At 47.9% G+C, this 22,933-nt stretch overlaps 1 protein-coding gene across 14 annotated transcripts in view; it reads right to left on the reverse strand.

Annotated features, from left to right (window-relative positions):
* SGSM2 (small G protein signaling modulator 2) overlaps positions 1 to 22,933 on the reverse strand; it is an 80,685-nt gene that overhangs the window by 34,588 nt on the left and 23,164 nt on the right. For 6 of the 14 annotated variants that reach the window (XM_083479539.1, XM_083479537.1, XM_083479536.1 and 3 more), the window contains exons 3-5: positions 5,656 to 5,818; positions 3,196 to 3,360; positions 791 to 858 (exon numbers count right to left, since the gene is read on the reverse strand). In XM_083479539.1, coding sequence (XP_083335665.1) covers positions 791 to 858; positions 3,196 to 3,360; positions 5,656 to 5,818 — 396 coding nt within the window. Of the gene's footprint in view, positions 1 to 790; positions 859 to 3,195; positions 3,361 to 4,201; positions 4,274 to 5,655; positions 5,819 to 22,933 lie in introns of all 14 variants that reach the window. The other 8 variants (XM_083479546.1, XM_083479541.1, XM_083479544.1 and 5 more) reach the window with 3 other exon arrangements.

A 22,933-nucleotide genomic window follows, 5' to 3' on the forward strand; every position in this document is an offset into this window, starting at 1 on the left:
CTCCAGATGTTGTGAGACTCCCAACGTCCATCAACCTTGACTACTGGGCCATACTGGCTGGGGCTGGTGGGATCTGGAGTACAATGACGTCTGGAGGACCTCATCCCTGGTCTAAAGGAAGAGGCAAATAAGTTGTTTCCCAGGTTATCTCAAATTTGGGTACTGCTTGATTTCCAGTGGCGGAAGAGCAACATCTTTACTTTTCACTCAGGGAAACTCTTCATCAATCAGGGTGGCAGGAGCTTCTTGGTGGTGGCCCTCAGATTACACAACTAATTGCCTGTGGACGTCTGCCAAATCCAGCATCTTGGCCCTTGGCAAAACAGGATTTAAGTACCTATCAGCCTTTATATCAGGGACAGCTAATAGTGGTGCCCTTCAGCTGCTGTGGACTACAACTCCCAGCATCCCTAACCACTGGCCATGCTACCTGGGGCTGATGGGAGTTGGAGTCCAACGATGTCTAGAGAGTCACAGGTTCCCCTACCCAGACCCAGCTCCATAGAACATATAACCCACTCCTCTTTTACCAGGAAAGGAAAATTGGGATTTTTAAATTGTTGATGCTGATGCCAAAAGCTTAGCCGTGCCTCAGATAGAGCCCATCACTTCACGAAACCTCCTCTCCCTTCCTCTCCCCGAATCCTTGCTCCTTCCTTTGGTGCAATAGCATCACGTTTCTTGACTCATGTTCATTATCTGTGCAAACGCCTTTTCGGCGAACCACATGGGGACTGTCAAAACAGCGCTCTTCCAAAGCACACAGAAATAACATTTGAAAGATGCTCACCCAGCAGGCAAGCCAAGATGGGCCCACAGACCGGATCTGCCAGCAGAGCTTCTCTCTCGTAATATTTGCTGGAAGAGAGAAACCACACAAAACGACCGGCGATAAAATAACATTTACCTTTCAATGAAAAAAAGGAGCACGGGCGTTAATGAAGTTTGCCGTGCGGAGGAGAGAGAGGCGCTCTTCCGGTTATTATTATTTAAACACAGGACACGTTTTGAAAGGAGCGGAGCCTGAAACAAAAAAAAAGCAGGGCTGGCTTTCTCACACAGGGGTCCCTGCCTTATATACCCTGGCAAAGCATTTGCTCCTTGAGCCTAGGGTTGCCTGCTCTGACTGGCAGCCGTTCTCCAGGCCAAAGCGGAGGCTGGTGCCTTACGGCAAATGGGAGGTCTGCCCCACCAACCTCAGTTTGCCCTCATACTTCTTAGCTCAGCTGCTTAGAGCAGGCATAGGCAACCTCGGCCCTCCGGGCATTTTGGGACTACAATTCCCATCATCCCTGACCACTGGTCCTGTTAGCTAAGGATCATGGGAGTTGTAGTGCCAAAACATCTGGAGGGCCGAGGTCGCCTATGCCTGGCTTAGAGCGTGGGTGCTGATAATGCCAAGGCTCTATCCCTGCATATTCCTGTATCGCAGGTGGTTGGACCTGATGATCCTCAGGGTCCCTTCCGTCTAAAAGGTAAAGGTAAAGGGACCCCTGACCATTAGGTCCAGTCGTGGCCGACTCTGGGGTTGCGGCGCTCATCTCTTTATTGGCCGAGGGAGCCAGCGTACAGCTTCCGGGTCATGTGGCCAGCATGACTAAGCCGCTTCTGGCGAACCAGAGCAGCACACCCGGAAACGCCGTTTACCTTTCCGCTGGAGTGGTACCTATTTATCTACTTGCACTCTGGCGTGCTTTCGAACTGCTAGGTTGGCAGGAGCAGGGACCGAGCAATGGAGCTCACCCCGTCGCAGGGATTCGAACCGCCGACCTTCTGACCGGCAAGTCCTAGGCTCTGTGGTTTAACCCACAGCGCCACCCGCGTCCCCCCTTCTGCCTACAATTCTACATCCCTCTGATTCTATGGTGGGAATGGTGGCATTTCACCACTAGAGGGAACAGGAGTCCTCACTCTTTCCCCTAAGAGCGCTGATGTCATTCCCACCGCCCAGGAATATTTTCCTGGTTTTAAAAAAAGAAGCAGTGGGCTGCCTTTGCAACTCGGTGGCCTGCCTTGGCTGCTGCCCATAAGACCATTTTTTTACAAAAATGAAAGAGGCAGCATCAGCATTTGTTCATACAGACTCGGGGGCACAGCACACAGGAGCCTCTCTTGAAGGCATATTGTTAACACAGAGAGGGAACTGGTGCAACGAAAGCCAGCTGCTCTGCATCGACCGGTGAGAAGGAAAGCATCGTCTCTAGTTCCAGGTGTGCTGCTATTGATACACAAAGATTATGCCCAATGCTAGAATAAAAGAAGTGTTTAAAAAAAATCTAATCTAAAAAGAAACAGGAGCAAAGAGAAGAGAAGCAAGATGGAAAAAAGAAACAGAAGAACAGAAAATAAAATAGAAAGAAAGAAAGAAAGAAAGAAAGAAAGATAGATAGATAGATGATAGACAGATGATAGATTAGATAGATGGATAGATGATAGATAGATATAGATAGATAGATAGATAGATAGATGATAGATGATAGATGATAGATGATAGATAGATATAGATATAGATATAGATATAGATATAGATATAGATATAGATATAGATATAGATATAGATATAGATATAGATATAGATATAGATATAGATATAGATAGATAGATAGATAGATACATGATAGATATAGATAGATGGATAGACAGACAGACAGATAGATATATAGATAGATGATAGACAGATAGATATAGATATAGATATAGATATAGATATAGATATAGATATAGATATAGATATAGATATAGATATAGATATAGATATAGATATAGATATAGATATAGATATAGATATAGATACATGATAGTCAGATGATAGATAGATAGACAGACAGACAGATACAGATTAGATAGATGAAAGAAAGAAAGAAAGAAAGAAAGAAAGAAAGAAAGAAAGAAAGAAAGACTCAGAGTTGTGATTTTAATTTGTTTTAACTGTTTTTAACATTGCTTTTTAAATTAATATGGTCCATTCTGGAGTCTTAGGGTAAAAGATGGGCAATAAATCAAAATTATTACTAATGACGAGAGAGCCTCCATTCATTGCTCTGCCCACTAGTGGCACGTGGCCTTCGGAACGTTGCCCAGAAAGGAATGCAACCCTCAGGCTGAAAAAGCCCCTCCCCCCAAGCCATTGAAAGCTTTTTTTATAAGGACAGCATGCGCCACTCGTGGCTCTCTTTCCTTTTGCTCGTCCCTTACCTGCAGTTGTCCACCACGTACTGCACAATCTTGTCCAGCACCCTTTCGATCAGAGCGGTGCGAACCCAGATGTGCTTGACGGCTTGTGGGGTCAGGGCAGGGGCTTTGCTCGTGGTGGACGTCTGCCTCTTGAGGGATTCCTGGCCAGCTGGCTGACTTTTCCTGCTAAAGAGAAATAAAGAAAGCCCAAAAACTCTCAAAACAGAGAGAGTTTAAAAGCTTCATCGCAAACACGGTTTAATTTGTCTGGAGAGGGACTGACAACTCTGTGCCCGCCCCAAATGCAAGGCCTGCATTCCTCAAAGGGGTCACTTCTGGGGGGAGAGCACCTATAAATGGCTGGTAGCCATTGACAGCCTTGTCCCTGGTTTTGTCTAATCATCTTCAGAAGTCCTCCAAGCTGGTGGCCATCCCCGCCTCCTGTGGCAGTGAGTTCCACAGTTTATGCGCCCCATAATCTTCCTTCGATCTGTCCTGAATTGTCCGACATTTGGCTCCATTGGATATCTCCCTGTTCTAGCATTAGGCAGGTGTTTGAACCACACTTGTGATTTTGTTATGTTCACCTAGTGCTCGTGCCTTGACTGGAGCTACCATTTCCAAACCAGAAGGCCTAATTGGTCCATTTTTGAAAGAGTGTTAAAGCAACAGCTGATAGGAGAACATGCTAGCAGTAAAACAAGTCTTACTGTCATTGGTAAACTAGTTTAAACTGGATAGGATGGATGGGGGGGGGGCGGCAAGGAGGAGGAGAAAAAAAAATCCATCAGAAACATTTTTGCTCCCTCCTTCAATCTTCCGGACTATGGGGAAAGAAAATAAAAACCCTTATTTGTCTAGCTCAGCCTTTGGCAATCTGGTTCCTTCTGCATGCTCTGGACTACAACTCCCAGCAGTCCCTGGGAGCTGGGGCTGATGGGAGTTGTAGTCCTAAACATCCAGAAGGCACCAGATTGCTGTAGGCTGGACTACCCCATCTTATTCTCACTTGACATAAACTAATAACCTGAGGAGAGAAAGAGGCGCTGTCTGATAGCTGAAACTCCTCACTATATTCTCCAGCTTTCTTAAAGGTGACCTGAAAAGGGAAAAAAAGATGGATTCTTTTGAGACTTCTTGGGGGGGGTTGTGTATGAGTGTGCACATAGGCACACTTGGACTTTCGGGGGTCATGCCTTTGGGGTTTGGGCCAACACAGACCAAACAGTCGGCACCTAGAACAGTGTGTTCCCAGGGAATTCTGGATTAAACCGGAACAAGCCTCAGAGGAGAAGGGGTGCGAGAGAGACCGGCTGCCCCCCACCCCCATAACACTTTGCCAATTTGAGTAGCTTCCCAGAGCATTCACAAAATCAAAGGATGGCTTGATTTTGACAGAAAGGGATAAATATTGCTAAATAAACTATTGTTGTTCAAAATTAATGGTACTGGAAAAATAATGGTACGGAATATAGCTATAATGGAAAAAATTATGCATAATTTGAGATTTTAGGGAGGACTAGAACACTTTTTAAAACGTTTTGGCGTTCTTTTATGCACAACCATCATTTTCAAGACAACCCTTGTCACCAGTTCAGCAATTCAGGAAGTATACTTGATAATCTGATAATTCCAATAGTCCTTACTTGGATTTTGTTATTTTAACCCCATGTTAAAACTGGAGCGACTGTACTCATTTCGTGTGCCTATTTTATAGTTTTCTTTTTTCACCTTTTGATTTCTGTCTGCTGTTACGAGTTATTCTCTCCGTTATAAAATGTTTGTTTGTTTTTAAAATAAACACTCCCCCTCCCCTTTCAGCACTGATTTAATATCTGCTGCATAGCCATCGTGGAACCTTTTCACATCACCACACAGGCTATTTAAATATAAACTTGTTCAAAATGTGGCAGCACAGCTGAAGCAAATATTTAAACAGGGCAAGGAATAAAAGGACCCGAAAAACCTGTCTGAGATGACCTCTTAAGAGTGCAAGTAAGGTCTCTCTTAGCCTTGCAATGCGTGCCTGGAACCGGTCTGCTAAAATGTGCCCCTGCAAATTGGCATCAAGCCCGGGGGGGGTGGCATGAGAGTGCTGGGATCCTTGGCCGCTGCGCAAAGATACCGTCCCCCAACATAGCTGCCAACCTTGCCTTTTTTTGCGGGAAATTCCCTTATTCCAGCGCCATTTCCCGCTGCTTTCCCGGATTGTTAGATATCCCGTAGACTGTCGCCGGGACAAGTGAGGCTGCTGATCCCTTATTTTCGAGGCTGCTGGTCCCTTATTTTCAAATCTGAAAGTTGACAGCTATGCCCCCCTGATGCCAGCCCTTTGCAGTATGCAGAAATCAACACGCTCCAGTCTTTCAGCTGAAAACAGTGCAGATCTAACTCCGGGACTGGGCTGGTGGGCAAACTCTGCAAAACAAGGTTTCGTCACTGAGCTGCGGACTCCCTTCGGAGGCGGACATTAACCCTCACCTGCCTTCTACCTGCTGCAGCAGCTCCTGGGCTTTCCTGCACACGTCGCTGGCAACGTCGTACGTCTTGCCGACCTTGGTAAAGAGGGCGGCGATCTTGTCGGTCCGCAGGAAGCCGGCTGCCCGTCTCTTGAGCATGTGCAGAAGGCAAGCTTCCACCACCCCTGGGAGGAGATAAGAAGGCAAGAGTGTTAAGGAGCAAACCCCACTCTGCTGGAGAGTTCTGTGGTCTTGGGGCAAACACAGGCTCTTGTTTAACAATAGGAGCAAAAGGACGGTGTGGTTCAGGGGTGGGTCTCCCCGGAAGCTCAGGGTGGATGGACTCAGTGGTCCATCAACCACAGCCAGGTACAGTGGTGCCCCACAAGACGAATGCCTCGCAAGACGGAAAACTCGCTAGACGAAAGGGTTTTCCGTTTTGGACATGCTTCGCAAAACGAATTTCCTATGGGCTTGCTTCGCAAGATGACAATGCATTGCGAGTTCCTGCGGGGTTTTTTTCCTCCCCCCCTCTTTTTCTAAGCCGCTAAGCCGCTTATCAGCTGATCCAATCAGCAGATAAGCCGCTAAAAGCCGCTAATAGCGCTAATCCGCTAATCCGTCAATGGGCTTGCTTTGCAAGACGAAAAAACCGCTAGACGAAGAGAATCACAGAACGGATTCTTTTCGTCTTGCGAGGCACCACTGTATAAAATAAGAGCATGGATGGCGAAGGCTACAAGGCTACAAGATGGCGCTTCAGGGGGAGGAACCAACAGCCTCACTGCATCCCATCCTAAGCTATTACCTGGGATGACCTGGGCGTACAAATGAAGAACTACCTCTGACTACCATCAGGCTCCCGTCGCAAAACACGACGACAGTGGCTGTTGTCCAGTGTTAGAAACTCAGATGTATAAGCTAGGTGCCAAATAGCTCCTTAAAGGTAAAGGGACCCCTGACCATTAGGTCCAGTCGTGACCGACTCTGGGGTTGCGGCGCTCATCTCGCTTTATTGGCCGAGGGAGCTGGTGTACAGCTTCCGGGTCATTTGGCCAGCATGACTAAGCCGCTTCTGGCGAACCAGAGCAGCGCACGGAAACGCCGTTTACCTTCCCGCCGGAGCGGTACCTATTTATCTACTTGCTCTTTGACGTGCTTTCGAACTGCTAGGTTGGCAGGAGCAGGGACCGAGCAATGGAAGCTCACCCTGTCGCGGGGATTCGAACCGCCGACCTTCTGATCGGCAAGTCCTAGGTTCTGTGGTTTAACCCACAGCGATACCCCCTCCCTATTTCCTTGTGGGTCTGCCCAAAATCCCTTCCTGGAGCAACAAACATAAAGGGGTCCCGCGGCAGACCAGGCGATACAGATTGAGATTCCTGAAGCGAGGGAGGTCAGGACCCCAGCACAGCTTTTGATCACCCGGAAGCAAGAAGCGTTTAACAACTCTGAGGCGCCGATAAAGAAGTCCGAAACGTGCTTGCAAAATTACTGGAGGCTGAATTTAGCTCTCCCACCCCCCACCCTTCACGATGAGTTCTCCTGCCGCTTCAGAAGATGCCCACGTATTGAATTCTGTAGTTACCAAGTGGACTGAGCCGTATTGCAATCTTGGCGCTTAACACCCACGGAAAGTTTCATCCATGATCAACCCCAGTTGATTGGTGATTAAATTCGGAAAGGGAAGAAAGAGACAGGGAGCACGGACGTCTCAGAGACAGCATCCTGAGCCCCCCTCCCCAGTCGCTCCTCCAACCCCCACAGCCCTCCCAAAGAAAATGATAGCATAAAGCGGATTGCCTCTTTTCCAGATTGATCTGACCACAAGTGCTTGCCATTGCCTGTGTCAATTACTGTGAGCAACCTCTGGGGAAAGAGACTCGCATTTTGCAGCCTTTAAAAAAAAAAAAAAGTAGGAGGAGGAGGAGGGTGGGGGAGAAAAGCATTATCCATTGGGAAGATAAGCTTCATTTTGCGTTTTTTAAAAGGAGAAAAGGCTGGACATCTCAGACCCAAACTTGGAACATTCGTAGCACAGCAGTGGAAAAATACCAAGCTTTTGAATTCACACACAGGCATGGCTGAAGACAAACCACACACTTCATTCAAACATGTAAGGGGAGTGAGGGAGAGGAAACTCTGCGTCTTCTTTTTTGGGGGGGTATCTTTCTGTGACTTACACAGCTCCATCGATAAGCACCAAAGGCTCTGAGAAAATGAAACATGACTCCACAGGCTCTCTTTTCATTCTGCATTCGTGAAAATTTGTGCTCATGGTTGTATTGTGGTTGGTTATAACGCCACTTTCCCTCCTGTTTGCACTTTAAAAGGTTTTGCACCCTGTGTCGTGTCTAATTGGAACGTGCCCTGCAGCTTCCTGCTGAAATCCGGTAACTTTTCATACTGCAAAACATTCCGGAGTTTTGTGTTCTGTCCAACTTTTGTTGCTGGCTCTCCTTCCTTTGGAGGTTTTTAAGCAGAGGCTGGATGGCCATCTCTCGTGGGTGTTTTAAGCTGAGATTCCCTGCGCTGCAGCGGGTTGGACTAGATGACCCTCGGGTTCCCTTCCAACAATTCTATGATTCTAGGAAGAGCGCCCCTCCAGGTGGCAATAATGGGGAAGACTCACAGGACAAGCGGAATGACATGCGGACAGGGGAGTATAAATCCAGTAGAGATCCACCACTAAGCAAGCATTATAGCATCAATGACATGTTACTGACTACACATGCCAAAAAATAAAAAAGTCTAGAGAGGTCCTTACACCAGTGGGGAGAACTTCCTGCTTTTCTCACCCTGCCAGTCTCAGATCCCTAGTCTTAACCATATGGAGCTAACTGGGTTAGATGGGAGGAGGGTCTTTTCGGTGGTGACCTCCACCCACCCCAAATCATGGAATGCTTCCCCCAGTGAGGCCCGCCTGGTGCCAACATTACTGTCCAAATTTACTCCCAGAGATTCAGGCTGCATAAACACAACACCTTTAAAGCATGTGGCATCCCTGGACACCTTCTGGCACTGTGGTATGCCCGGGGCAGCACTGAAACATACGATCTGGCCATTCCCTAGAGTGGCACCTTTCCGGATGAAAGTCACCGCCTTGGAAAATCCCTAAAGCGGTCAGATACTCATGTGTCAGAAGCCAGAATCAGGCATAGGTCAGCAATAAAACACTGGAGTCAGTGAAGTTATTCAAAGAAAGAAAACAGTGCAGGCCTTGTGATCACAGCAACTCTTCTCAGCAGGGAACTATCCCAATGAGGAAGTTGAGAGGACTGAAATTCCCCGCCTTCCCACTGCTCTTTAAGGCTCCTCCTGCCTGGTTCCTTCCCAAGCAATCTGAGGCTCCGTTGTCTTGTCTCTCTTTGCTCTGCCCTCTTCATACCTCTGCAGGGTCTGGGAGACCAGAGGGGAAGGGAGCTGGTCACAGCAGGAGGAGGAGAGCTCCTCCTCATCTCTGCCTCTTGACCCTTCTGCCTCTGATTCTGGACTGCTCTCTGACATAGCCTCTTCCTGCTCATGAAAGCAAGAGACTCTTAATCTCAGGGTTTGGGGTTCGAGCAAAAAGTTACCTGCATTGCAGGAGGGCGGAATAGATGACCCTCGTGGTCCCTCACAACTCTTAAATTCTATGATTCTAAACCCTGTCACCTCTCCTACTGATGATACTTCCTCCTTGCAGTCTGCTCCCTCTTCTCCCTCTGACCACTGATCGCCGTCCTGCCACCAATCCCCTGGCTCTGAGCCTTCTTCCCTTTGGGGTCCCCCAGCTCGTGTCACTCACCACTTCTCTGCATCTACCCAATCCATGACGCCATGCTATATACGCAGTAACATCCCAATGCTCTGGGCCTTGACGGAGGGGCAAAGTTAAGTGGACTCTACATTGGTGGCCAAAAGGCTAGTATTGCAATACTGGAAGGAACATAAATCTTGCTACAACTCTTATCCACTGTTGCAGCCCATGAAAAAGGTACCTTTAGCAGCCGCCAAAAGAGAACAAACACTCGGAACATTTGTGTTCTGTACTTGGAATTGTTTGCAAGATCTGGCCCACAGGCTCTGCTGGAGCCAATTCCCTCCCCCTTTTTCTTCTCTGCCTCTCTCCTTCTCGTCTGGGTGAGGGGCAGGCAAATACTCAGATGGGCCAAAGAGGTTTGCAGTCACCTGATCAGCAGGTTGTCAGGGGCCTGTACGGTGCTTTGCAAGCCCAGACAACACGTCGTTCTCCCATGTTGGGAAAACGAGACGTCTAACATCATGGCAATTGCTTCAGGAACTGTGTTTTTGGTGGGTTCACTTTTCCAGGTGCACTGAATCAAAACTCTCCCCTGTCCGTACTGCTGACCCGTCTTATGTCGCCGTAAGCTCTCAACTGAGCCCGCCCCTGTCTGACCATCCTTAAAACACCTTCATTTGCTGCCAGGGAACAGCCAATCTGCATGCATGTTAATTCCATTTCAGGAACACACACACGCCCTGCCTGGAGATGGCTTCTGTGTCTGCCAGGCAGGCTCCAGATTGCAGCCAGTGCCTGTGTGGGCGGGAGAGACAGGATATATGGCTTTTTCACCTTCCGGGCATCCCACACACAGGCTAGGCATGATTGCTGTCTTTGGCTTCCATCATGAGCTGGGGGCACAGAAGATTATCAGCTCCAACAAAATTAAAAGTGGGGAGAATGTGGGACGGGCAGATTGTCCGCTCAGTAAATTAGAACTGTTGGAAGGGCTGGATCCACGGAGGGAGGTCCCCAGGACCCTACAGAGGACCTGCTCACTCAGCATCCATCCTGATTTGCTTCAGGGTGTTTGCACATCTTCCCATTGGTCGTTCGTTCACCCCACACTTCTCTGTGCCTTTCACTGTCACTTTCCAAACTGCAAAACGTCTATTTTGATGGGTGGGTGTTTTCAAGGCACATCTGTTGCACTGTAGCCCTTTAATCTCCTTTGAAATAACCAAGCTCCAGAATGGGCTTGGATTCCTCCCGGAAAGCACCTGACAGTCTGGAGGCGCACGCCGTCACCAACGCAAAGCAGGGTCCAATCCCTGGCATCTCCAAGTAGGGTTGGGAGAGACCTGGAGCCCTGGAGACAGGAGAGGGCTGAGCAGGTTGGAATTCACTCTCAATTAGTAAAAACAGGATCTGCGCAGGAGCACAGCAACTCATCTCTGGCAGGTCTTGCCCCCTTGAAATAGTTGCTGCGACTGAAGGTCTCCCACCTCCCCACAGCTGCCTAAGTCCCCTCCTCTCCAGGGTTTCCCCCAAGCAATCTGAGACTGCGCCTGCATGAAGCTGGCTTCTCCTCCGCCCTCTTCATGCCTCTCCTGGGAGACCAGGAGAGTGAGGTGCTTCCCACAGCGGGAGAGGGAGACACCCATGCCTGTTCACCAGCTGGACTCATCTCTTTGGGCCTCCCTCTTCTCCTGTCTCTGAGTCTGGACTGCTCTCTGCCCCAGCCTCTTCCTGCTCACTAAACCCTGTTGCCTCTCCTGCTTCTGTCACCTCCTCCTCCTCCCCCCAGGCTTCTCCCTCTGACCACTGAACACCATCCTACCACCAATCCCCTGGCTCTGCGTCTTCATCCCATGGGACGTTCCCCACCTCCTGCCTCCCACCATTTCTCTGCGTCCAACCAGTCTGTGACACTTGGAGAACTTTGGAGGTAAAAAAAACAACAACAGTTGAGGATGGGCTATGTCCTCCTTGTTCACTCACTGGCCAATACTCCTTATTCACTGTTGATGCCCTTCTGTAGAAGACTCCATTTTTCTGGCACCTCCATCCTGTTCTGGTCATAAGGCTCTTGGTGGCTGCCAGCCCATGGCTATGATCTCCATCCATTGTTGGTGGCACTAATGTTTCTGAATATCACTTGCTGGGAATTGCAGGGAGACAAGAGTGCTGTTGTCCTCATGCTCTGCTTGTGGGCTTCCCATTGAAGCATATTGTTGGCCACTGTAAGAATGCTGGACCAGCTGGGCCACTGGTCTGCCCTGGCAGGGCTCTGCTCTTAAGGAAAAGCTGGTAAATGTAAAGCCGGCAGTTTAACACTGGAGATCAATCCTGGATCCTCAGTCGGCTGACTTGATTAAGGGGCAAGAAAGGGAAGGGTGTCTGGGAGTATATTACATCCCTGGTCTCAACAGGACCATCCTGCTATCCCAGCCTAACTAATGCCTAACATTAAGGAAAGCGAGCGGCCATGGAATCAGCCTAGAGTCAGCACAACACCCGCGGAGACGGAAGAGGGAACTAATGAAATCGTACGTCAGCTGCGAAGCTGCCCGTCGGCTGAGATAGCACCACATGCATCAAAACAGAAAAGTGAAGCAAAGTAATAAAAACCTAGACTCAGTCAGGAGGGTTCTTCCTCTATAATTTAACTCCAGGTGACAATTATGCAGCAAAGAAGACTTAATTGGACTTTTCCTGCCGCAATCGTGCTTGCTTCTCCCTTATTGCTTCAGGATATCATTTCAACTACGACAGCCCAGAGCTGGCCTACGGCATGCTTCTGTTTCCTTGCAAGAATATTTCTGAAAAGCATGTCATCGCCGCCTTCCCAGAGCCCTGAATCCAGGAGTTCCTAGATCTTGACTCTCTGAACAGAGCTTCCCCTGCCTTTGAAACATGCCCCTTTTGGCACCTTCCACCCTGAGATAATAGCTCAGCATGTTCCAACTGGGAGATACCACATTTTAGGGGTGCGCACTGCCTGCAATATTTTATCCAGACCCTGATTCAGAATTTCGGCAAACACCCCACCTTCATCTGAGGAGCTTCACAGGCTCTCCTATCCAGATCTGAGTCCGTCACCCCAAAAGCTCCCACATTTCTTATTGGGAAATAATAACATATTTTTTAATGGCTACAGCTGTTTTCCTCTTTTGGCAGAAGTACATGAAAATTGGAGGAACGCTAGCCCCTCCAAGTGGATAAAGTCTGCCAAATTAGATCTGGGGTCTTTTGTGCTGGAAACATTTAAAGTTGATTTGGGGTGAAGGAGAACTATCAATCAATCAATCAATCAATCAATCACCTTTATTGGCATAGGGACAATACAAAAATATATGGGTCAAAGCATAAAATTGGCATCTGTTCATAAAAGGTAATACTTTAAGATAGAACTATGCAGACCTAATTAAGTTAAAAAGTTTTAAGTGTGTTTTAAGTGCATTATACAAATGTGATACTAGATGGCAATGGTGAGCTTATGGCAAATTCAACTTATTTTTTAAAACGTGTTTTAAAAAAAGCATTTTCACAGCATTTTTTAATATGTGTCTAGATTCCACCCTGGTAAAGATTCCACTTTGTGTCTGACCAGCCTATCAAGCAAAGGACATCAGCCTGGTATTTGGGATCCATCCAGATCCAATACACTTATCCTATACACCCCTCAGAGAAGACTGTGATTAAGTGGTTTACAAATTGCTGGAATAAATAAAAATAAAACTACATTGCGCTGCCCCCTGTTTTGAAATGTTCCTTCCTTCAGGAGGACAGAGATGGCCACACGTTTGTCAGGAGTTCCCTGTTCACATTCTCTATTTCCCCCTCACTTTTGGCGGTTTCTGGTTGGGCCCGTTTGGGAGCCTGGAGTCTGTTTCGTTTTATGGTGCTGATTTATAGCTTTAAAGTACTGTCTTGTTTATTTGCTTTATAGCACTGCTGCTTATATTCCACTGCGCTCTTCACTGTGTTCTCTGATTTGCAATGATGTGACTTATTTATTTTCATGTAAAACCGCACTGGGGTCTCATGTGACCAAAAAAAAAAAAAAAAGCAGCATACAGGAACATCAAATAAATAAAATTATTTACACAGAGCTAGGAAGACGTAGATCCCCACCCCACCCCATTATTCTGTTCAGCAGAGGAGCCTATTTGGGAGGAATTTTCCTCCTCATCACAAATACAAAGGTAAGATAACGGGACTTCTGGCTTGTCCGGCTGTCTCCCAGATTTGCAAAATGCTTATCTTAAGAAAGGGATGCCCACCCCTGCTAAGTTTTCCACCACATTCAAGAAGCTGCCATTTCCAAACCCTCTTGGTACCTTCGCTTAAAAAGGGGAAACCAGCAGAGATGTGTTTTTTTCTACAAGGGTGGTGACTTGGGTGTATGGACAATTCTGTTATGTTCTGAGCCACTCCTGCCAATGCTTGCTCCCAGAGAGAAAACTAGAGAGTGTGGCACTGCTTATGATTTTCAGGATTGCTTTGTGATTCTCTCCTCCCCGCCCGATTTGTTGCTCTTTTCCTGCAATGATTTAAAGGCCATTGTTTGACTTCTCGGACCATAGCTGGACCTCAAGACCCTGAGGATAGCGTGGGGGAGAGTAGTGCAAACACAGAGGTCTCCAGCTTCAGAAATCAGGCAGCCAGAGGCTCCTAATTGCATTTGTAAGACAGAAAGGGGGGGAAATCTAATTATCTCCCCAGCACAATTTCTCTCTGCCTTCAGTAGAAGATTCACAAAAGCAGCCTCGGCAGACATCAGATCAGTAGACATGACAACCTTAATCTTCACAGTTAACTCTTATGTAACTGCATCATATATATATCTTCCTATATACATAGAAATGTAAGGCTGTCGTCGCACTGCCCCCGTTGGAGGATTTGTAGTACCACATCACAATCCAGGATACAGTGGTACCTCGCAAGACGAATGCCTCGCAAGACAAAAAACTCGCTAGACGAAAGGTTTTTCCGTTTTCGATTTGCCTCGCAAGACGAATTTCCCTATGGGCTTGTTTCGCAAGACGAAAACGTCTCGCGACTTTGTTTCCTTTGTCTAAAAACAAAGACATGTTTTGTTTATAAAGTTAATTTATTTTCCCTTCAATTTTTGAACTGCTCTTTACAGTATGTGTGACTTTAAAGAGCAGTTAATAAACTGTTGTTGTACCAAATTTGACTTTGTTTGGACTTTTTTTGACCATAGGAACACATTAATTGATTTTCAATGCATTCCTATGGGATTTCGTGATTCGCAAGACGAAAAATTCGCTAGATGACAAAACTTGCGGAATGAATTAATTTCGTCTTGCGGGGCACCACTGTAAACCCAATGGGCCACTAAAACTGAACTTAGTAGTTCTGCAAGGGATGGGAAGAGGAAGCTCTAGGGGTCAATAGCAAGATCACAGGGGGTTGGTAAGCAGAATGCGCAGGGGCACAGCCGTGTCTGTGTCTGTGTGTTTCTACAGGTACCGGTAATCTTTTTAGGTTTGTCAGGAACAGAATTCTCAGCCACCAAAACAGGAATGTTTTTAGATTCTTCCTAAAAATTACTTATGAGGATTGCCCAGTCTGGGTTGTTACAGAACTACATTGCAATGGCCTATTCTCTACAAAACAAGAAATATCTGATAAATTAAATGCTATATTACATTAAATATTATAATGAACAACAGCCCCAGTGTGGTACAGTGATTAGAGTGCCATACTAGGACCTGAGAGACCAGGATTCAAATCCCCACTAAGCCATGATGCTTAGGCCAGTCACTGCCTCTCAGCATAACCTACCTCACAGGGTAATTGTGGGGAATTAAATGGGGGAGAACCATGTACGCCATCTGTCATGGATGCTTTAGTTCAGATTCCTGCATTGCAGGGGTGGGGGTTCGACTAGACGACCCTCAGGGTCCCTTCCAACTCTACAAACCCATAATTCCTTATAGTTTCTTAGAGAAACAGGTGGGGTGTAAATGCAATAAATGAAATCAAAATAACAGCCGCTGTCTTTTCATTTCAATACCCCATGTCCTGTCCCCAGCTTTAAGCAGGTTGCTTTTCCTCTAGGCTGCTGCCTCCACTTCCCTCCCTCCCTCCCTCCTTACAGATCCCTCCCTCCCTCCCTCCTTACAGATTGTACCCATCTGTAAAATGGGTACAATAAATACCGAGCCACTTTTGCAGAGCTGCTGTAAACAAATTACCGAGATAATGCAGGCTGAAGTGCTTTGAAGGCCCTGGATAGCACCGGATAAATCCCTGCATGAAGAACAATTACCGTAACATAAATAAATAAAATAGTGCTTACCTGGGCCCCTGCTGGCTAGAGAAAGGAGGTACAGACCATTCAGGCAGCACAACATCCCAGAACCCTCCTAACACAGGGAGTTGGTTAGGTGATACTAGTGTGCCAATCCGGTGTTACTGCCTGATATAAAAACTTGGAGACCTGGAATTCGCTGCCCCCCACCCCGGTTCTGAGGAGCATGTGATGGAGTGAAACAATGGCACATCCCTCCTGCAGTATCGCCAGACGATCAGCCTTTCACTTATCAGCTCAAAGTATCAGCATGCTGAAGCAGGCCACACCAGGCATGTCACTGCCCCTTTCATAAATACTTATCTCTCCCTTTCTCTGCAATTTTGCTGTTCTGGCTTCTGGGATACCTGCGCAGCCTGCATTCACTCCATAAGACGCACACACATTTCCCCTTACTTTTTAGGAGGGAAAAAGTGTGTCTTACAGAGCAAAAAATACGGCATTTTTTAATAACAGATTCCTGCAAAATGTGAACAATGACAAATTGAGAGAACCAAAGCTGACAGATCCTTCCATCACTACTAAGAACACACCATTCAAATGGCCTGCGCAGAACTGCTTTTCACCCCAGAAACTGAATAAAGCATGTTGTCAAACTTTGAGAATTAAACCGGCCCCTTTTCACATATTGGGTCTTCTTGGAACACAAGCTCCATTAAAAAAAATTCACCCCCACCCCCCCCATGAAAAAAGGGAAGCTCGTTTAATACCAGAGTGGAGGAGGCGGGTCAGAGAGATGATTGCACTAATTGTCTCATTACCATTAGCGCCACGATCCTATTAGTCAGCTCAGAAAAAAAAACGGTTTGTTGATACACAAAGAACAATTAACCAATAATCTGCTCCTTGGCACAAGAACACAACAGAGAGAAACACCACGTCCTCAGGTGGCGTGAGGTATTTTAAAACATCAGGAGCACCAACAGCCGCTACTATGGCAACAAAACCGCAGGGGGAGGGGAAAGGATTTCCAGATGTGCTCTGCGGGACCTGGCAAAATGTGGTGGATTCAAAGCGACAGGCCGCCACCCCAAGACAAACAGAGCCCCCCCATCCAGCACAATGTGCATAGCACCCCAGGGTGGGGGTCAAGCTTTTTTGCAAACCAAGGCAGAACACCTTACAAGCAACTCTCCCAGTGCTTGTTGATGAGAGAGAGAGAGGGAATACTAATAAATTAAGGAGGTAAAGGCCTTTCGTGATGGCTCAAACCAGCTGCCAAGGGGAGCTGCTTCAGACAACCATCTGATGGCTTTTGAGCAGAGGTTTGGCCCAGAAGTCCATTTCCCTGAAACCAGAACCCCTGGGTCAACAGCTGAGGCATCGGAAGATGGGGAGCAGGTGGGGTTCAATCCTGCACTGCCTGTGCAGGCCAGTTCCCCGGGACTGGTGCAAGCAGCCCATTCTGCAGGAGTTAACCCTCGCTCATCGGCTGGTAAGTGGCGCAGGGTTTAAAATCACACTCTGTTTGGCAAGGTTCCATGTGAACCCCTTCCTCTCAGCTTCCACCTCCTAGCAAAGTTTCCCTCGTAGAAGTTCGCAGGGAAGAGGATGGGGGTGAGAATGAGCAGGATCTGCCTGCCATTGGCTCTGGCTCCAGCCACGGTCTGGGCTCCCTTCTACCCCAGAGTCCCAGTGAGTGTCCACAACCACTGCTGTCATTACCTCTGGCGCCACCTACTGTTGGGCTCCCTGCCTCCCACCCCACCAGGCCCAATTAACTGCATTATGCTACCCCCCAGCAAACGGTTATTTTATTTTAAACTTTTATTTATTCAGTTTCTATACCACCCTTCATCCGAGGACCACAGGGCCGTTTACAAGAGGAAAACACAAAAAAGACATACCATAGGAACAAACAATAACAAACAAAAAGAATAACAATGTCTGTTCTCCAGACTTTTCACAGAGAAGGCACATGAAGAAAGGCCTCGGATTATGATTGCTGGGTGCAGATCAGTTCAAAAAAAATGATGCAAACAAATAAGCAGATTCCCCCCCCCAATAAAACAAATTGTTTGTGTGTGTGAATTCTTACACATTTCAGGAAGTGGGGAAACAAGCCTACACAGCTTTTTTTTAAAGTTCTCTCTCCTCCTCATAGGCACACCAGGAAGGAATTCCTTCCCTTTCCCTTGCAATACATTTCCCTCTGGATTTTATTTTTTTTTAATCGCCAAAGCCAATTCTGGAGATAAGCCTTCTCAACAGAATGTGGGCTTTTCAATTTGTCCACGGTTGTCTTCTGCATTTGAAAATTACATTCGGTTTAATTGCCGGTAATAGGCTTTTGCTTTCAGGCAGGGAGAGAGAGAGAGAGAGAAATGCGTGTACGGTTTAGAAAGGCTGATATCCACTTTGTGAAAAGGGGAATTTGAAACGCAGAGGCTGCCAGAGACCTGGGTGTCAGCCGCGCAGAGCAATTATGGCGGCAGTTCAGAGCCCCCTCTGCCGCCTCTAGATATGTCACAAGCCACGCTGAACTGACAAAACAGGGCCTAGGCAAATATATTTAACACTGGAGACGTAAATGCCCCCTTTTTAACTCCCTGCGGCAAAACAGACGTGGGAAACCTCTGGCCTCCTCAGATGCTAATGAACTACAGTTCCCATCATCCCTGGCCATCAGCCGTACTGGTGGAGAAGGGAAACAATTCCCTTCAGCTCCAGTGAGAATGGCAGCATAACATTGAGTTTGATGGAAACATAGCCACTGGGAAGGGTTGGTGTAGCTCAGAGGTGGGGAGCCTATGGCCCCCCAGATATTGTAGGCCTTCAACACCCCTGGTCATAGGTCATGCTAGCTGCAGCTGATGGGAGCCATGGTTCAAAACATCTGGAGAGAACTAGGTTGAAGAAGACTGGTCCATACACCAAGGATGTGGAACCTGCACCTCTCCAGAACTTGATGGCCACCAATTCCCATCAGTCTCAGCCATCATGACCAATGACCAGGTGTCATGGACTGGCCAGATGCAGAGGAGTGGTGAAAGGCTGGGGAACCCCCAGGGGAAGAAGACTCAGAGCCCGGGGAGTGGTGGTGGGATGACAATGAATGGTCAGAGGAAGAAGGCAATAGGGTTTAGTGAGCAGGAGGAGTCTATGGCAGAGAGAAGTCACAAATCAGAAGGAGAGGCAGAAGCCAGAGAGAAGGGAGGCCAAGAGGCAGAGATGAATCAGGCTGGTGAAGAGGCCAGTGTGTGTCCCTCTCCTGCTAGTCTCCCAGAACCAGAAGAGGCATGAAGAGGGAGGAGCAAAGACAGACATGATGATGTGGTCTCAGATTGCTGAGGAAGGACCTGGGAGAGGAAGAGGCTTAGGCAACTGGGGAAAGGCAGCGACCTTCTGTCCCCACAACTGCCTCCTAGAGGCAAGATCAACCGGGTTGAGTTGCTGTGCTCACTAGGCATGACCTCCTGAGCAGACCTTGTTTGAAGGGTTAACTTCACTTATGCCATGTGATTTATTGTTGACCTGCTCCTCACATCAGGGATGATGGGATTCAGAGGCCCACAATATCTGGAGGGCCACAGGTTCCCTACCTGTGATCTGCACCAACCTTCCCTGTGGCATGGGTTTTCAAGCAACGCCTTTTCTGAGCACATCAGCGAGCCGTTTCCAGACTGGAGATGGTTGCTGGGACATCCACGGCTTACGTCTGCCACTACAGAGAAGGTCTTGTGCAGCTTCTCCACAACCCACACGGAAACACAGAGGTCGTACGCAGTTTCCTGGTCCCTGCTGGTAATAAGCAACGTGCTGCCATTATATTGTACCATCAATGGCTATTAATAGCACTTAATGGACTGTGCAATTAAAAGAATTTACCCTGTGCTGGCAGTAAAGATATTGCCAAAGGCTTGGTCATCTCATGACGACAGCAGTGTTTCTGTTGGCTCTACAAGATGGCACACAGAAGCAGAGCATATCCTGTCCCCATGGCCACGTGGACACATCTCTCCCTTAAAGGGCGTAATGGCTGCAAGTGAAGTAGCATGTGCCTCTTCACGCTGCAATGGACGGATCAGTCCAATCGTTCCATGGCACAGTAGCAGCTGGCAGAGAGCTTGAGAGAAAAAAAAAGGTCACAGAACGGAGGGAGGAAATTCGCCGCCAGATTCTCCAACCTCGCACCAGCAAAGCCTTCCAGTGTTGCACATTGGTGGAACATGCTTGTCAGATGGTGGCATTAGAGTCAGGGAGGGAGGGTGTCATGCTCAGCTCTGACCCAGCGCCAGACACCGAGTCCTCAAAGGACGGATGAGACAGTCCACAGGTGGAGGAACCTGAGGAGCAGGCAAGGGTCTCCTGGAACTGGTGCGAGGGATACCCTCTGGTGGGTGACCTGCTGGGAAACCCTTGGAGCTGTCTGGGGATGGGCAGCCAACCCTTGTTCCTTGAGAATTGAAAGGTCCAAGTCAAGGAAGAACTTCACTGGCGGGGGCATTATGCCTCTGTACACGGTTGTTGGGGGTCGCAAGTGGGAAGAGAGAGCTCTTGTGCTCAGCTCCTGCCTTGGGGCTTCCAGTTTGGAGCATCTGGGTGACCACCTTGAGCACAGGATGGCTAGACTAGATGGGCCATTGGCCTGATCCACCAGGGCTCTTCTTATGTTCATCTATAGGCCCAGAGTTATCTCCCAATTCAGGCGAAATGGTTGTCAGCTCCTGAGTAAAGAATCCCTAGAACTTGATCAATTGCTAGTTACTGAACAGACTTACGTGCTCACACCTTCCTCTAATGGAGCCCAGGGCAGCAACACTATCAGCAGCTAGGGTTAGGGAAGCCACCATATAGGTCTCCCTACTGAGCCTTCCAGAAACCACACAGGCCCCCGGCTCCTTGTACTTTGGGGCTGAGCTCCCATTTCTAATCCCCCTTCCTTGTGATATCGACTCTGGGCTGTTTCCTGACTGCTCCTGGATTATGTTTGGAAGCTAGAATGATTCTCAGTGCTTGAGATGGACTTGGGATAGCTCTGCCGGTAGAGCATGAAGCTCTTAACCTCAGGGTCGTGAGTTTGAGCCCCACGTTGAGCAAATGATCCCTGCATTGAAGAGGGGTTAGACTAGACAACCCTTGTACTCTACAATTCTACAACCCTGACTAGTTCAGACTATGCTGCACCTGGAATTGCTCTTGGATAATGCTTTTGTTGAAAGGCTTTCACCTCTTTGGAGCGAGACCCTGGACCCCGAGAGCACCTCCTAGACAACAATGGAAGGGAAGAGGGCAGTTGTCTCCGAATCCCAGGCCTGCAACTTTGTGTTCAGTAGCCCAGAGTCCTTAGGAGAGGGTTCCAGAGGTGGACCTTTGAGCCAGAGAAGGCAAAGTGTGGATCACAGCAAGGGAAAGGCCCTGCTCTCTGCGTTGACCAAGTGCACAGCTGCCCTGCTCATATCACCAACCTAGGCTTATGCAAAGGACTGAGAAAATAACTCTTGTGTGTTGTTTGGAACAAAGGCCTTGGCAGCTTGTGATGCTTTGAGCCAGCCAACTCTCCTCCTAGTCGGATATTATTTATTTAGGGTTTTTAACCTGACTTTCTATTCAAAGAGCACCCAAGGCTACCAGCAACTACAAAAAGAACAAGATCAGAATATCACACACACGCACAAAGAACAGAACCTATTAGTCATATTCCACTCAAAAGCCCTCACTGGGTAAATATCAAATGAGCCAAAGCTCTGCTAAATGAAAGGAGAGGAAGGGTGTTCTCTAACGCCTGAAGGATCCTGGAGCTTAACTGGAAAAGAACCAGATCAGCACCACGGAGAGCTCCAAAAGACAATGCGGTTGCTTCCCTTCCGAAGGCCTCTGATACCAGTCACTGCTCTCAGGCCTCCAGGGTTATTCTTGACTGCCAAACAAGATTCTCATAGCACAGGGGGAAAGGGCTCAGATTTATTGCGGCACAAGCTTCAGGGGCTTACAGACAGATTGGAGAAAGAGGGCTGGGAATCTGCTAGTCTTTACAATGCTCCCAGACTTCATTCATAAAACTGATGGAGGGAAGCTGTCAAGCTCTCGCCCCAAAACGCAAAGGCAGCAGCTGTTCCTTGAAAAGCTAGGAAGAGGCCTTTATTCAGGCTGATAGTAGCTCAGGCTCAGCTGCAAGGGTAAGGTCCAGAAAACAGAACGCCAAGGAACAGGAGCGAGGCAAGAGCTTCAGAACTGAACGGAAGCAGACTGAAGAAACCCCAACTAAAGAATCATGGCAAGAAAAATTGACGGACTATACAGAACTGGCAAAACTGAAATATAAGCTACAGGACAAGGATAACTGTGACTTTAAGGATGAATGGGAACCCTTTACAAAGTATCTGAAGACGCAACAAAGTGAACTCCTTGGCAGGTTTTGAATAAACATTCACAAACCTTTTATTGATAATAATCAGCTAAATAGTTTGAGGATCTATACAACTTTGTAACATGCAGAAAACAGCAGTCTCAGAGAAACCAAAGACTGGAACTGAGGGAAGTCGGGGGGTGGGGGTGGGTGGGTTTTGTGTGGGTGGGTGGAGGGAGGGAGGAAAATGGGGGGGACACAAGGATGATATGTTTTTGGATAATATGTCTTGTTTTAATATTGAATTAAAAAACTTTTTTAAAAAAAAAAAAAAGAACTGAACGGAAGCTATACAGATGTCCCAACAGAGGACACATCCCTCCCACCGAACTTTAAAAGAAGAGGCAGTGGACTCACTCAAGGCTCCCCCTATGGCTCCACCACGTACCTGCTGGGCAGGTGTGTCTGATCCCACCTACAAAGGTGGCCCCTGGTTCATGGCTACAAGACTGTGCCCTGTCCTTCTGCCACCAGCTCTGCTGCCACCCACCACTCCTTCTGGCAGGCCTAAGTGCTCCTCCCAGACCAATGATGAGGCTCTGTACTCCATAAGAGGGGGGGAGAGAGCCTCCCCCTCTCTGGCATCTCGGTACAGTTCAGTCGGTAGCAGCATGAGACTCTTAACCTCAGGGTCATGGGTTTGAGTCTGAAGCTGGGCAAAAGATTCCTACTTTGACCCTTGCAGTCCTTTCCAATATTTGAGAATTACAAGGGAAGAACCTCCCTCTTCCATCCCTTCCAGGCCCGCTATCTGCTCTTTCTCCCTCCAACTCTTCCTCTTCTGCCTCTGCTTAAACACCTCTGTGAGAGGGAGGGACAGAGATAGGAAGCAGTGGCAAACTCTTGCAGTGAGGCAAACTCTGCCTGCTTCTGGCTCAATCTCC

Source organism: Podarcis liolepis (genome assembly GCF_965112155.1).
Source record: "Podarcis liolepis genome assembly, chromosome: 16".
NCBI lineage: Eukaryota > Metazoa > Chordata > Lepidosauria > Squamata > Lacertidae > Podarcis > Podarcis liolepis.